At 36.2% G+C, this 16,921-nt stretch overlaps 1 protein-coding gene across 2 annotated transcripts in view; it reads right to left on the bottom strand.

Moving 5' to 3' along the window:
* Positions 1 to 9,655: 9,655 nt before the first annotated feature.
* Positions 9,656 to 16,921, bottom strand: part of LOC111153981 (fatty acid binding protein 2) — a 42,756-nt gene continuing 35,490 nt past the window's right edge. The window contains exons 2-5 of one of the 2 annotated variants that reach the window (XM_022513337.1): positions 12,909 to 12,996; positions 11,567 to 11,739; positions 10,287 to 10,394; positions 9,656 to 9,957 (exon numbers count right to left, since the gene is read on the bottom strand). In XM_022513337.1, the coding sequence (XP_022369045.1) occupies positions 9,907 to 9,957; positions 10,287 to 10,394; positions 11,567 to 11,739; positions 12,909 to 12,975 (399 nt within the window). In that variant the 5' untranslated portion in view covers positions 12,976 to 12,996 and the 3' untranslated portion in view covers positions 9,656 to 9,906. The remainder of the gene's footprint in view (positions 9,958 to 10,286; positions 10,395 to 11,566; positions 11,740 to 12,908; positions 12,997 to 16,921) is intronic. The other variant, XM_022513343.1, reaches the window with a different exon arrangement.

The following is a 16,921-nucleotide window of genomic DNA, read 5'->3' as shown; positions in this document are numbered from 1 at the left end:
AACCAAGGAAAGGAGTTATAAGGGATTGTTCAGGGGGATAGAAAAGGTCTGTCTTTTTAATACTTTAGTTTGGAAGTTAGAACTGTGGAAGCACTTAATAATTATTGCTTTTAGCTGCAAAATATGTTCACTCAAACCATTCTGGATCACCCTTTGGAAACTGAAATGCAAAGACCCTGCATTGGAAGTCTTTGAAAGAGTTCATATCATTGACCAGTAGATGGCAGTCTTCTACTATATTCAGAGAAAGCAAGCAGCAGAAGGTAAAGAAACATTTCAGAAATTGTTTGAATTATCCATTCACAGTGCCCTTCCTCCCTTACTGATACCCCCCAAATTCCCTCCCACTTACTTTCTACCCCAGACAACTATCTTACCCACCCAATCACCTCTGTTTAGGTTCCCAGGGATTTCTTGCAGACAGTCTCTATTTGCTCACAAGAAGTATCTTTCACATTTATTCATAATCAGCTGACAGGAACAGGGCCAGCTACATAATTTGCAGGGCCCAGTGTAAAATGAAAATGTGGGCTTCTTGTTCAAAATCTATTGAGATTTTAAAGACAGTAACAGCAGCACGTCAAATCAAACACCAAGGCCCTTCTGAACCCATACAGGGTGTATGTGCAGGAAGCCAGCTATGCTTTCATGAACTTAAAAGATCTCTTTCTCTGCCCACTCCTCCCTCTGTTATTTCAGTGCTGTCCTGTGACACACACCAAAGGGCTAGTCAAAGGAAGAATCACTGAATGTTATTCAGGCATCATAAAATTTTCTTTCTTTTCTTTTTTTTTTTTTTTTAAGTAGGCTCCACACGCAGCATGGAGCCCAGAGCAAGGCTTGAATTCACAACCCTGAGATCAAGACCTGAGCTGAGATCAAGAGTCACATGCTTAACCAACTGAGCCACCCAGGCCCCCCAGACATCATAGAATCTTAGTACTGTGAGAGAATTAGAGATCATCTAGTCCAATTGCTTTATTTTAAAGATGACTAAACTAGGATACCTGGCTGGCTCAGTTAGTAGAGCATATGACTCTTGATCTTGGGGTCATGGGCTCAAGCCCCACATTGGGCATAGAGCCTACTTAAAAAAAAAAAAAAAAAAAAAAGGGGGGCCCCGGGGGGGCTCAGGGGGTTAAGGCCTCTGCCTTCGGCTCAGGTCATGGTCCTGGGGTCCTGGGATCGAGCCCCGCATCGGGCTCTCTCCTCAGCAGGGAGCCTGCTTCCTCCTCTCTCTCTGTCTGCCTCTCTGCCTACTTGTGATCTCTGTCTGTCAAATAAATAAATTAAAAAAAAAAAAAGATTGAACTCAATTCTGAAAAGACGAAGTGGCTCACCCAAAGTCCCCAACTAGTTGTATCACAGACTGGAGCGGAACTAAGAGTTCTCACCCACTAGGCCAACGCTCATTCTACCATATAGGCTTGGTGAGGGATATTTTGCGAAGAGTTGTCCTGTCTGTTCAATCTACCAAAGATTACTTTGTTCTGTTTTCTCTCCAAGAGAAGGGTACAGGTTCCTATTACTTAGATTTATTGAATACCAGCTATATTCTAAGCACCATGTTAAATGTTTTATATATTATGCCTCAATTTAAAACAATTGCAGAAATTCAGTACAATTTTCCTCATTTTTCAAGTTAGAAAAAATTGAGGCTCAGAATTTGACTTCTAATAAGTAGGAAGACAAGAGTTTAAGCAGGTCTCTAGGATTCCAAAACCCATTTTCTTTTTACCACATCATTCCTCAGTTCTAGGAATGCTGAGTCAGCCTGTAGTTCCCAACCCTTGCTCCTGTTTTTGGTCAGCTTAGATGATCTTGGAACTCTTTCTAGACTTTCTTTCTTTCTTTCTTTTTTTTTTTTTTAAAGATTTTATTTATTTATTTGACAGAGAGATAGTAAGAGAGGGAACACAAGCAGGGGAAGAGGAAGAGGGAGAAGCAGGATTCCCGCTGAGCAGGATGCCTGTCTTGATCCTAGGACACTGGGATCATGATCTGAGCCAAAGGCAGGCACTTAATTAACCAACTGAGCTACCAAGGCGCCCCTCTTTCTAGACTTTCTGTGTTCTTCAACCTTACGTCTGAATACTGCCTCAGGGCCTTTGCTCCAGGGTGTTCCCTCCATTTGGGATTATTCCCCTGGACAATCCATGAAAACAGGAATGCATGTCAGCTAATTAGGGGACCTGATCTTGAGCAACTGTAAGGAGATGGGCTTTTCCTCTGAATGAAATGGGAAACACTGCAGGGTTTTGTTGGAGTGGTATGATCTGATTTAAATTTTTAAAGGATGCTTCTGGCTGCTATGTTGAAAAGAGACTAAGGGGGTAAGGAAGGAAAAGTAGAAGTTGGGAGGGTCTTTCGGGAGTTATATTAATCCTGGGGAAAGATAATGGTGATTCCAATCAAGGTGATAGCAGTGCAAGTGATAGGAAAGGCTTGGCTTCTGGAGTTATACATGTATTTAATATAATAATTTTAACTGTTGTGTTACAGAAAGTTTCAAATATACGAATGTAGGGAGAAAATTATAATGAATTCCCATGTTCCTATTAGGCACCCAGTGGAACTGTCTTGTATTAGGTAGTTTCCAACAGCTGTAATAATTGTGAACTTGTAACCAATCTTGTTGGACATATTACACCTCCCCTCCCCCGTCTCCCCAATCCTAGATTAGGGACGAAGCAATTTGAAGCAAATCCCAGACACCATATTTCTTGTGTAAATATTTCAGCTTTTATTACTCCAACCACTTCTGATTGCCCTTTTTGCTTTCTGCTTGATTGTTCTTTGGCATACTTATGACTTTTTACTTATTGTCTGCCCTCTTTAAACCTTTCTCATTCCTACCAGTTACATATTTTGTATTCTCAAATTGAGACTCCCTAAAGAAAGTTTTTTTCTTTTATTTAATGTAAGCTCTATGCCCATCATGGGGTTTGAACTCACAACCCCAAGAGTTGCATGCACTACTGACTGAGCCAGCCAGGCGCCCCAAGAGAGGTTCTTCTAAAGGTTCAGTTTGTTGTATCATTCTCTCTGCACAGAGGTTATAAACTGTTCTTCAGTCTGGCTCCCTCTCTTGGTCAGTCAAGTTGGCATAATATTAAGGTCAGTTTTTCAAAGAGGGGTAACGACAATGGCACTCCATTAGCAAATAATAGGCAGATCTCTAATACTAATAAATAGTGGAAATGTAATACTAGAAAGGATATAAATTGTGAAAAAATGTGAGCCTGCACCAAAGCTAGAAATTGGTAAGTACCTAACCACTTAATTGCCATTATTTTACTGTCTGACTTGACTCATTTAGAGTGCTATTTCTGGGTGCCACTGAGGAATTAAGGGGTGTTTTTTTCTGAGGGTGTTTTAGTTTATAACAGGCTGAGTAATAGCGAAGATCATAATGTACTGGATTGAAAGTCAAAAGGTACATTTGATTTCTGTGTTCATTATGGACTCTGTACATTAGACAAGCTAATAAACTCCTTTGTGCCTTAGCTTTTCTACTTTCAAATGAGATTAATACTTGCCCTTTTCTATTTCACATACATTGACAAGTAAGATTAGAGAGATAAAAGTGAACATTTATTTTTTAAAAAAGTGAACATCTAAGTAATTGCTATTTTCTGTGTGAATTTTTTTTTAAAGATTTTATTTATTCATTTGACAGACAGAGATCACAAGTAGGCAGAGAGGCAGGCAGAGAGAGAGGGGAAAGCAGGCTCCCCACTGAGCAGAGAGCTTGATGTGGGGCTCGATCCCAGGACCCTGAGGTCATGACCTGAGCTGAAGGCAGAGGCTTAACCCACTGAGCCACCCTGGCGCCCCCATGTGAAGTTTTTAATGCAGTTATAAAACAGTGGATTTTAGTTCTTACTTTTGTAAAAGATTACATATTATCTAATCTATTTCTTTTTATCATGTGCTCAAATGTTCTTCTTCCCACACTGTATCTGCCATATATATGTACCACTTAAAACAGTGCCTGATACTTGGTAAGAACTATATAAATGTTAGCTGTTACCTTCATCGGTATGAAAAAGAATTAGTCAGAACAAGAGTTCATTGAGTTAAATGCCAAAAAAGTTGACTCCCCTCTCTACTGTGTAATACCCACCTTCTTAAAATGTAATTGCTTGAGGTATATAACATAGTATACCATATGAGAATATGAAGAAAATAAGACTTTGGGGACCCTAGCTGATTGTCAGAATCAGTGTTTATGGGAAAAAAAAAAAAAGGGGGAGGAGGTGGTAGTTGAAGGTGACACTTTTGGTATCTGATAGCCCTTTGTTCTCAAAGACTGCTTTGTTCTCAAAGATCCCAAGACCCACTTAGGAGCTTTCTGAAATCTCTGGTTCCCTTTGCAGAGATTCTATCTAGTAGGTTAAGAGTGGAGATCAAGAAAGTAAAAAAAAAAAAAAAAAAAAAAAAAGTTTCTCTGGTGATCTTGATTCTCTGCCAGGTCAGGAATCTCTAGTGTAGAAAAAGATAATAGAATTCCTTAACATAGTATATCATTTATTTCTTACATTTATTTGAAGTGGTATTTATAGGGAAATATATGTATCTACACTCAAGGAAGGAGACTAGGAAGATATCTATCAAAATCAGAATAGTGATGATCTCCAGATTGTAGGTTTATGGAAATATTTATTTTGCAATTGTTTTTCTTATTTCTGAGTTCTGGTTGAGCGTATGTTATTTTTATCATAATAGATGTTTCTAATGAAAATATTTACAACCAGTGCAAGATTTGTTTTTATTGAGGTATAATTGGCATACAGTATCCTATTAGTTTAAGGTATATATTGTAGTGATTCTGTATTTTTTATACGTTATGAAATGATCCCCATAGTAAGTCTAGATTCTGTCACCATACAAAGTTCATACAGTATTATTGACTATATTCTGGTTTTGTATGTTACATTCTTATGACATTTATTTTATAGCTGGAAGTTTGTCCCTGTTAATTCCCTTTACCTATTTTGCCCAACCCTCAACACCTCCCAACTCTGGTAATCAACAGTTTATTTCCTGTATTTATGACTGTTTCTGTTTGTTTTATTTCTTAGATTCCATATGTAAGTTAAATCATATGGCATTTGTTTTCCTCTGACTTATTTCATTTAGCATAATACCCTCTACGTCCATCCATGTCACAAATTACAAGATTTCATTTTTTTATGGTTGAGTAATATTCCAGTGTGTGTGTGTGTGTGTGTGTGTGTGTGTGTGTGTGTATGTGAGTGTGTGTGTGTGTGTGTGTGTGTGTGTGTGTGTGTGTGTACCACATCTTATTTATCCATTTGTCTATTGATAGGTTGTTTTCATGTCTTGGTTTACTGTAAATAAAGCATAGTAGTGAACATGGAGGTGTATATATCCCTTAAAATTGGTGTTTTTGTTTTCTCTGGGTAAATATCAGGAAGTAGAATTGCTGAATCATATGGTAGTTCTATTTTTAATTTTTGAGGGGAACCTCCATGCTCTTTCCATAGCAGCTGTACCAATTTACATTCCCACCTACAGTATATGGGGGTTCCCTTTTCTCTACATCCTTGCTAATACTTATTTTTTGTCTTTTTAATAATAACCAATCTGACAGCTAAGAGGTAAAATTGTGGTTTTGATTCGCAGTTCCCTGATTTGCATTTTCCTGATGTTGAGCATCTTTCCATGTGCCTGTTGACCATCTGTAAGTCTTCCTCTGAAAAACCTCTATTCAGTTTCCCTGACCAGTTTTAAATCAGGTTGTTTGGGCTTTTTAAAAATTTTATATTAAGTTGTATAAACTATGTTTATTTTGAATATTAACCCCTTATCAGATGTATGATTTGGAGTTATTTTCTCTCATTCATTAGGTTGTCTTTTCATTTTGTTGAAGGTTTCCTTCTCTGTGCAAAAGCTTTTTACTTTGATATAATCCCATTTATTTATTTTATTTTTGTTGCTTTTGCCTAAGGAGACTTGTCCAAAAAATATTGCTAAGACCGATATCAGATGGTTTACAGCATATGTTTTCTTCTAGGAGTTTTATGGTTTTAGGCCTCACATTCAAGTCTTTAATACATGAGGTGAGATAGTGGTCTAGTTTCACTCTTTTGCATGTGGCTGTCCAGTTTTCCCAACAGCATTTATTGAAGAGATTGTCTTTTCCCCATCGTATGTTCTTGCCTACTTTGTCATAGATTAGTTGTCCATATAAGCATAGGTTTATTTCTGGACTCTCTAGTCTATTCTATTAATCTATGTGTCTCTTTTTTGGCAGAACCGAACTATTTTGATTACTATAGCTTTGTAGTATAGTTTGAAGTCAGGGAGCATAATACCTCTAGCTGTGTTCTCCTTTCTCAAGATTGCTTTGGCTATTTGGGGTCTTTGTCAATTTCAAATAAACTGTAGGATTTTTTTGTTTTAGTTCTATGAAAAATGCCCTGCTATTTCGATGGGGATTGCTTTGAATCTGTAAATTTCTTTGTGTAGTATGGACATTTAAACAATATTAATTCTTCCAATCTATGAGCACTGTGTATCTTTCCAGTTGTTTTTGTCAGCTTCAATTTCTTTCATCAGTGTCTTATAGTTTTCAGAGTACAGGTCTTTCACCTATTTGGTTAAATTTATTCCTAGGTATTGTATTCTTTTGATGCAGTTGGAAATGGATTGTTTATATCCCTTTCTGATAAGTTGTAAGGGTATAGAAGTGCAACCGATTTCTGTATATTAATTTTGTATCCTGCAACCGATTTCTGTGTATTAATTTTGTATCCTGAATTAATTTATTAGCTCCAATTGTGTTTAGGATTTTCTGTATATAGTCATCTGTAAACAGTGACAGTTTTACTTCTTCCTTTCCAATTTAGATGACTTTTATTTCTTTTTCTGGCCTAATTGGTGTAGCTAGGATTTTCAATACTATGTTGTATAAAAGTGGCAAGAGGAAGCATCCTTGTCTTATTCCTGATCTTAGAGAAAAAGCTTTCAGCTTTTCTCTGTTGAATGTAATGTTATGTGTTTGTCCTATGTGGCCTTTATCTTGTTGAGATACATTTCTTCTATACCCACTTGAAGAGTTTTTATCATAAATGGATCCTGAATTTTGTCAAATGCTTTTTCTGAATCAATTAAGATGATCATGTGATTTTTACCCTTTGTTTTATTACAGTGGTGTATCATGTTGATCGATTTAAGGAAGTTGAACCATCCTTGTATCCCTGGATTAAATCCCTTGATTGTTTTCATGTGTAAAGATGTATGTGTAAAGGTATTTGACGTGTAAAGGTATTTCATGTGTAGAGGTATATGATCCTTTAAACATATTTTTAAATTTATTTTGCTGTTATTTTGTTGAGGATTTTTGTATATGTGTCCTTTAAGGAATCTATGCCTTTAATTTTCTTCTTTTCTTGTGTCTGGTTCTGGTATTAGGTAATGCTACCTTTGTAAAATGAGTTTGGAAGCATTCCTTCCTCTTCAGTTTTTTTTTTTTTTGGGAATAATTTGAGAAGGAAAGGTACTAACTCTTTTTAAATGTTTGGTAGAATTTACCTGTAACAACATCTGGTTCTGTACTTCTGTTTGCTGGGAATTTTTTAATTGCTCATTCAATTTCATTACTTGTAATCAGTTTACTTGAGTTTTCTGTCTTTATGATTTGGTCTTGCAAGGTTGTATATTTCAAGGAATTTATTCATTTTTTTTTTTAGGTTTTCATTTTGTTGGTATAATTGTTCGTTGTAGTCTCTTGTGATCCTTTATATTTCTGTGGTGTCAGTTGTAACTTCTCTTTCATTTCTGATTTTATTTGGGTCCTCTGTCTTTTCTGGATGACACTGGCTAGAGATTTATTGATTTTGTTCATCTTTTCAAAGAACCAACTTTCAGTTTCATTGATCTTTTCTTTTCTTTTCTTTTTTAGTGTCAATTTCTCTATGTCTGTTAATATTAGCTTTATATATTTAGGTACTCCTATACTGGGTACATTAATATCTATAAATTAATTGATTCTTGGATTGCCCTCTTTATCATTATGTAATGTCCTTCTTAGTCTTTTGTGACAGTCGTTGTTTTAAAGTCTATTTTATCTCTGGGGCACCTGGGTGGCTCAGTCAGTTAAGCTCTGGTCATGGTCCTGGAGTCTTGAGGTCAAGCTCCACATTGAGCTCCCTGCTCAGTGAGGAGTCTGCTTCTCCTTCTGCCCCTCCCTGTGCTACTTCTGTCACTCTCTCTCTTACTCAATCTGTCTCTCAAAATAAATAAATAAAATATTTTTAAAAATGAAGTCTATTTTATTTAATATGACTATTGCTACTCTTTCTTTTCTTTCCATTTTCATGGAATATCTGTTTCCATCTCTTCACTTTCAGCCTATGTATGTCTTAGATCTGAAGTGAGTCTCTTGTAGACATCATATTGGTGGTCTTCTATTTTTATCCATTCAGCCAACTTGTGTTTTTTTTATTGGAACATTTAATCCATTTAAATTTAAAGTGATTATTGATAAGTATGTACTTATTGCCATTTTGTTAATTGTTTTCTGGTTATTTTTGTAGTTCTTCTCTGTTTACTTCTTCCTCTCTTTATCTTCTCCCCTATAGTTTGATGGTTCTCTTTAGTGTTATGTTCGGGTCTTTTCTCTTTAATTTTTGTGTCTCTGTTATAGGTTTTAGGTTTGTGGTTACTATGAGGTTTATCTCTGTTCATCTATTTATATAGCAGTTTATTTTAAGTTGATAGTCACTTAAGTTTGAATGAATCTAAAAGCACTACATTTTGTACCTCTTCCCATGTTTTGTGTTTTTCACATCATATTTTATATCCTTTTATTTTGTATATTTTTAAACTAATTAGGTGGTTATAGTTATTTTTACTATTTTTGGTTTTTAACCTTCATACTGGCTTCTAAGTGGCTGATCTACTGCCTTGACTACATATTTGCTTTACTAGTGAGATCTTTTCTTTTATATATTTTCTTATTTCTAGTTATGGCATTTTCTTTTCCAATTAATGATTCTTTAACAGTTCTTGTAAGGCTGGTTTAGTGGTGATGACCTCTGTTAGTTTTCGCTTGTCTGGTAACTCTTTCCCTCCCCTTTAATTTTGAATGATACCCTTGTATCATTGTAAGGTAGGGTAGGGTATTGTAGGGTAGAGTATTCTTGTTTGTAAGTTTTTCCCTTTTAGCACTTTAAATATATCCTGCCACTCTCTTTTGGCCTGCAAAGTTTCTGCTGAAAAGTCACGACCCATATAAGATTTTAAAGACCCCCCCATGCAACCTGTCTTTTTAGTTTACCAAATGTGGAAAAAAAACCCCAAAAACCATACAGTCTATCAATGTATATGTCACATAGCTTTTTTCTTTTCTTTCTTTATTTTTGAAGATTTTATTTGTTTTATTTGACAGACAGAGATCACAAGTAGGCAGAGAGGCAGGCAGAGAGAGAGGGAGGAGGAAGCAGGCTCTCCACTGAGCAGAGAGCCTGATGTGGGGCTCAATCCCAGGACCCTGAGACCATGACCTGAGCTGAAGGCAGAGGCTTTAACCCACTGAGCCACCCAGGCACCCCCTTCTTTCTTTTCTTTTCTTTCTTTCTTTCTTTTTTTCTTTCTTTTTTGAAAGGATGAAGCTACTTATAAAGCATTGTGGAAACAAAGTTTATTTATCCGTGTTAAAAAAAGTCACCAATTCTTTTAGAACACCAATACAGCAATAAATGTACATCTTAGGGAATGTAAAACAATTGAATCCTAATTAGCTTTTACTTGTTTTGCCTTGGTAAGATTAGAAATGTGAGTCACTGGTTATGTTTAATCAGGGAGAGAAAAACAGTTTTAGTACAATATAGATTTTCCATTCACTTTGTGTTCTGAGCTGTGCTCCAAAAACAAAGCTCATTCCTTTTTGAAGATCCTCTTGGCTTCTACTCCTTCATATGTGTAAGTCTGCAAGGTGTTAACAAACATAGAAGAATTTGCAATTAAGATTTAAGGCTCCATTAAGAAAAATATTAGTATTGTTATAGCTTTGAAATGATTATAATGTTTTTTTCTTAATCTTGATAGCAACATTTTATACAGATAGAAGATATACCCACTTAAAAACACATTTTTTAATTTTTAGTCACTTACATTTTTAGTTAAAATAAGTAAGATTTATGAGAAAAGTAATAGTTTATTTGTTGAAGATATAACTCAGCAATCACAAATATAAAATTATTATTATATAATTATTTTTATCTTTAGGAAACAGCTATGATCTTTTTACCACTCACCTGAACCAGTTCACCACCTATAATTTCTCGGACAGCATTCACTGCATTTCCATTGTCTATCCGTTTGAATTTTCCAACAAGTTTATTTCCCTCTAGGTTCCAAGTACCCTATAAATGTAAAATAATAATAATAAGTAATAATAATAATAACAAATAGCTTTTTTTTAGGATCTCACATATATCAGGCACTGTTCTGAGTTTTATAGGTCTACTTCTTCAATCTTCACAATGACCTTATGAAGTAGATATTACTGTCTCCATTTTATGGTTGAGAAAACTGAGACACAATAATTCACCTAAAGTCATAGAGCCAGGATTGAACCTAGCTTTTGGGGCTCTAGAGTATATGCTGGTAACCCTTTTGCTTATCTTACTCAATTGTTTTCAAATGCTAAATTTTAAGGTAGATGAGCAATGCTTCCCTTTTCTAAATCTTTCATGTTAAAAAGAGTATCCTAAATTTAGTCATGGTTCAAGTTAGTTTCATGAAGAGTCTAACACCCCTGTGTATGTTGTAATTTTATAATTATTATAATAATTTTAAAGTGACCATTAGGATGCCTGGCTGGTTCAGCTGATGGAGCATGCAGCTTTTGATTTTGTGTTGCAGGTTCAAGCCTCATGTTGGGTGTAGAGATTGCTTACAAATAAAATTTTTAAATAAATAAATAAATAAATGGTCATAATTGATAAAATATTTGACAGTTTGTCATTACAAATATATAATTTAACTAAAAAATGCTAAGGACAAAAAAGATTTAAAAAAATCAGTTGAAAAATATGACTACCTAAAATTTTTTATCTTAAACATTAAAATGTATATTCCCAATGACCTACAATGTAGCATGCATCAGACTTTTCCATTTGGTCACTCATTCATTAACTAATTTATTCATTTTTTTATTATTTCAGTGTATTTATTGAATGACTATTATGTTTAAGTTAGATAAATCTAAAAGCTTTTGCTGCTACCAGGTATGTAAAGTTGAAAACACTGAGCTTTAGTTTTCTTTATGAATAATGGGTCTATACTTAATCATCCAGAGGATGTTCCTCTAATTCTTATTGATCAATCCAGATTATTTACAGATGTATGAAAATAAAAACATTAGATTTAAATATCCTGCCAATTTGTGTGATGTAATAATGTGGATAAACTCTATTGGCTGCTTCAGTAAAATGAAGGAGGCTTAACATTAAACCATTCAGTGACAGAGAACAGATTATTTTAGTATTGTGTAGAAAAATCAAGAATGCATTGGTTATAAAAAGTGTCTTACACTGAGTTCAGTTCCATCTGCTAGGCTGTAATTAAAAGTGACACCAAGCTCGAAAACAATCTCAATGGTACGAAAAGTGCTTGCTTCTTTGACGGTGAATTTATTTCCTTCTTGTGTAATAGTAAGTTTCAAATTGTCATGAGCTGCAAGCTTCCTTTTCACCATATTAATACCTGCAAAGCAAAAGATTTTGGAGAAAATAAAATCAAAATGCCATAGAAAGCGTTTATTTCAATATGTTCTGTTATATTTATTTGTTTATGTACATTTGAAGGGTAGGAAGGAAAACCTGATAGCATTGCCTTTGCACAAGAGCATTCAGATTGCCTCCTACAGAAAAAAATTCAAGCTTAATCAGATCAAGAGTAATATTTCAAGCTATTTTTCCAAAACTTATGAAAAATTAAATGAAAAACAGAATTGTAGAATCTTAGAACAAGTAATTTAACATAATTATCAAACTCTTTGCTTTGGTGTTAAGTAAACTAAATTCCAGAAATGTCAAACAAAGGATTAAATATATTAATATATTTGTAAGGAACTTATAAACATAAACTTTTTGACTTTCCATAATAGCTTTAAAATTTAAAACCATAATTCTCTTTGCTTTTTTGTGGCATTTCCATCACAAAAATGAGAAAATTGGCAAATATTGCAGTCAAATTCACTATTGTAAGAATGTGCAAATCCCATAAATTTCAATATGGAATTCTGGAACTATAAGATATAATGATGCAAATTTTGTTTTGGGGGAATGACTCCAATTTGTTTGCACATCTCGGGCAGTGTATGAGCTGCCAGAGTATTGGAATAGATATTAAATTTATTAAATTAAAACCCACATAGAAACCACATGGAATCATGAGATTACTCCCAAAATTTTATGTCAGAGGAAATGAGAATTAATTCTTATTTAGAGCTGGGAATCATGATAGAATTTTTTCCCCATTACTTTACTATATGATCTTTGTTTTTCCATCCCCTAGAATTCAACGTTTTAAAGTTTTGACATTTTCATTATGCACTTCCCTTTTTTACCCTCTAAACCAAAAAAAAAGTAAGTTTTCAATGACATAGGCCTAAGCAGCAGTTGAAGAGTGAATGAATCATACCTGAATCTTTTTTGTTTCAGAGAACTCAAAAAATCTTTTCCCCCACTAATGAAACTGTAGTTTTCCTAATAGAAGAAGTGAGAGTATTGTTTTCCCTACTTTGAGCCTCATACATTCTGGATCCTCACCACCAGAACAGGAACCATTCCTTAAACCCTGAGGTTTAGAAGGAATTAGAAAAATGTCTGTGAAGAACAAAATAACAAGCCACTGAAGAATTAAGCCCTTACCCATTTTTTCCATGAACTTGTCATAGTTCTCATTCCGGTCTATCTTCCAAGTACCGTCAAAAGCCATGATCTCCAGTTGAGTCAGCCTCTAAGCGATCAGAGATCCAGGTCTGTCCTTAGGAGACAATTTATCCTACTTCTTATCTTAGAACCAACTTCATACTGTGATGTGGAAGTTTAAAGTTTAAAAGGTCACTTAACTACACTAATGCCCAACCATTGTAGTTTATCTTTCTATAAATTTCTTAGATCCTCTCCTGAAATTCAACTGAATTACGGTTGACCCTTGACCAACATGGATTTGAATTGCACGAATCCAATTATATATGGATTTTTTTTATAAATACAGTACAATATTGTAAATGCACTTGCTCTTCCTCGTTTTTTAAATATTTTCTTTAGCTTTAGTGTAAGAATACAGTATGTAATACATATGACATACAAAATATATATTAATTGACTGATTATGTTATCAGGAAGACTTCCAGTCAACAGTGAACTATTAGTGTTTAAGTTTTTGAGGAGTCAAAAGTTATACAAGGATTTTTGACTGCATGGTTGGGGGTGGTGCCCCTGACCCCCCATGTTGTTCAGGAATCAACTATAAAACTATAGTTTTATAAAACTATGAAACATGATGAACAATAGAATAGGTATTGTTTATTACCACCCCCCCATGTAGTCAAGCTACAGCTTGTGAGAACATTTATTTCAAAAACTAGAATGTGTGCTCTCTTAAAATAGGTTTTCTGTTTATAAGTTCAAAGTGTGTACTACATTGGTGGTAACACGATTTAGAACATACATCAAATAACATCTGGGAAATGAGACTATTAATGACCCATCCCCTTTTTACAGTAGCAATTACCTTACAAAGTAAGATTTTATGACCAAATATGAATAAAAAGTTAAAGTTAATATGATATTGAGACTGAAGATTTGTTTATTTTACTAATATGTTCTTTTGCATTGTGCTTTTGAGTTGCCAGGAGTTTGGTAAATATCCTGACAACTGGTATAGTTCATGACACATAGGTGTTCACTAGGTTTTGGTCTTGAATGGTGACTGGCCACTGAGAAAAATTTTAAGAGGTGGAAATGTAGCTAGATAATCTGAAAACTTCCATTAGAGAAACAATCAGGTTTAAACATCCTGCCATGTACAGGGAAAACAAAAACCAGATACCAGCTATGCCATTAATTAAAACCATTCCTTTGTTTTACTCTTATTCCCTCTCTTCCCCAATCCTGAAGCAATCAGAAGCTAAAACTCAATGTGTATGTGGGACAAGGCTATGGAGAATAGCTAAAAAGGTAAAAAGACAAGGAGGTCACCATATCTCTCCCTTCCCCCACTGTAGGCTTCTAGCCTGGAACAGAACTGAGCTGGTGGAGGAAACACATTAACTTACATGAAGTGCAGAGTTTTCATTATTAACTAATCTGAATATATCACTTGCTAAAAAGAGACCATTATTGTGAATAAATGTGACCAAAGAAAGTCTTCTTAACTCAGGGTCAATAGAGAAACTAAAGAGCATGCTTGCCCAACATTTCATTCAGAGTTAGAGGAAGGATATATCTAATGCATTTGAGCAGGAAATTGGGGGAAGAGAATTAAGTCTTTAATTTTTAATTAGGCTTCATGCTGGGGAATGAACTCATGGGGCTTGAACTCACAACTCTGAGATCAAAACTGAGCTGATATCAAGAGTCAGACGCTTAACCAACCAAATCACATAAGCATCTCTAGTTTTTAATTTTGATTGTATCCATTGGGCACACTTTTTCAGTGGAGTTGCCCATTATTTTATTATTTTTTATTATTTTTATCAAGTAAGCACATTAAAAATCTAACTTCCTTCTACTAACTCCATTATTTCATTAAGAAAGAAAAAGATACCAGAACATAGAGAGAGGGAGAGGGGTATTGGGGAAGAGAGATTGTAATTTTAGAATAATAGAAGTCCTTTACATCTGTAACTAACTTTATGAAAAAATGGGTGGAGCCACCCAGGGGGGGACAAGATGGTGGGGAAGTAGGAGGAGGCGCCTTTTCTACCTGTACCCTAAAGTGAGCTGATTACCTACCAAAGAACTCCGATCACCCATGAAATCAGCCTGAGATCAGAATTATACACATCTGGATCTCTACAGGGGCAGAAGACGCCAGTGGGCAGGTAAAACGGAGTGGGAAAGGCAGACTGATAACGGAAGATAAACAAAAGGGGGAGGGAGCCACCAGAGGAGACCGGTTGGAAAGTAATACCCCTAATACGAGCGAGAGTGCCCTGCATCTGGGGACAAGCATTAACTTGGAGACTGGTTGAAAGCACTCCAAAAGAGCAAAAGATCGCGGGGGGAAATTGTGGGAATCGGGGTGGCTAGGGACAGGGGCTTAAGTCCCCGGTCCCAGGACAGCTTCCCCTGGTGCTGAGCCAGAGAGAGTGCGGCGGAGAAACCAGGTCTTGGTCCCTGAGCCGCCAGCGCGCCCGAGATTGCGTGGGTTCTGGCCCCTGTGAGGGGATGGGAGCCACGCCATACGACAGAACGCTCAAGCCCTGCTACAGAGCCTGAGATGCGCAGGCCCCTCATCCTCCCCTGAGAGAGGTACAAAGGCCCAGCTGGTGCTCTTTGACATGCGCCATTGTTTCAGAGCCTAAGACACGCACCCCAAACTCTCCCCTGAGAGAGGTGCACAAAGGCCCAGCCTGGTGCTTTTGGACCTGCGCCCCGTTCTCAGAGCCTGAGACGCGCACATGACCCACAGCCTCCCCTGAAAAAGGTGCGTGCAAGCCGGGTGCTCTTAGATCCAGAAAGACCAGGCACTCCCAGCCCGGGCCAGCGGGAAAATCTCAGCGTGTGATCGCTGCTTGGAACCTCTCTGGTGGTCTGGAGCTGCCCAAACAGTTGCAGCAGAAGATCCTGCATCCCCAGGGACCGCGACTCAGAACCTGCTCTGCCAGCGGCCGTGGGGGGATTTATATGGGCTCTGCAACACCCACAGAAGAACAGACTGAGGCTTCTCTCTGAGAGGGAGGTCAGGGTGCAGTTTGCTTTCCTCTAAACCTACAAAAACCATCAAAAGCGGTCAAGGCGAGAGGGAAAAAAAAAAAAAAAAAGGTGAACAAACATAAAAACCTCCAGAGAACAAAAGCCTGAAAAAACTGGTTTCCTCAGAGCGCACCCCCTTGAGGGGGACTGGAGGACTTACCTCAGGGAACATCATTGACTGAAAACCCACGTGGCAGGCCCCTCCCCCAGAAAACCAACCAGGAAAAAAAAAAAAAAAGACTACAAGAGAACCACCACCACTACTTCATAGGACAGCTTTTATTTTTAATTTTTTCCCATTATTCTGGCTCATTTTTTTTATATAGATAATTTTTTAACCTATTTACCATCACAGCGAGCTGTCCGGTACATCAAATTCCATAATAACCTTCTAACCTGAACTTTTTGATACATACACCTGTGTTTTTCTTTTGCAATTCTATTTTTTAAATTTCTTTTTTTTTTAATTTTAGTTTAGTTTAGTCTAGTTTATTCCTTTTTTATTTTTATTTTCTAATATTCATATAGAGTTAAACTTCAAAGTAATCCCTTTTCCCCAATCAATACTACAGCTATAGGTAAACCAATTTTTAATCCCCCTTTAGCATAGGAAAGTTGAGTCCTTTAACAAAGATATCAAGATACATCCAGGAAGAATCAAAACAACCTTCCTCGCCCACACTGAGAATTTATAACCACTCTCCCATCTTTTTCTTCCACCAGTGTTTCTGTGTTTTGTGTTTGTCCTGATAGTATATAAATCTTACACTTGGGGTTCTTTTCGATAGGTTGGTTTTTTTCTCTTGTAGATTTCAAGGTTTTGTTTCTGTTTGCTTATCCTTGACTTTTAGCAGTTTGACCCCATGATGACATGTTTAGGTGTGGATGTCCTTGTCTATTTCCTAGTTAGGATTTACTGGGCTTCATGGATCTGCAGATTAGGTTTTCATCAAATTTAA

This window comes from Enhydra lutris, unplaced genomic scaffold, assembly GCF_002288905.1.
Source record: "Enhydra lutris kenyoni isolate GAN:26980312 unplaced genomic scaffold, ASM228890v2 scaffoldscaffold3, whole genome shotgun sequence".
Classification (NCBI taxonomy): domain Eukaryota; kingdom Metazoa; phylum Chordata; class Mammalia; order Carnivora; family Mustelidae; genus Enhydra; species Enhydra lutris.
This window is presented reverse-complemented; position numbering and strand designations above follow the sequence as displayed.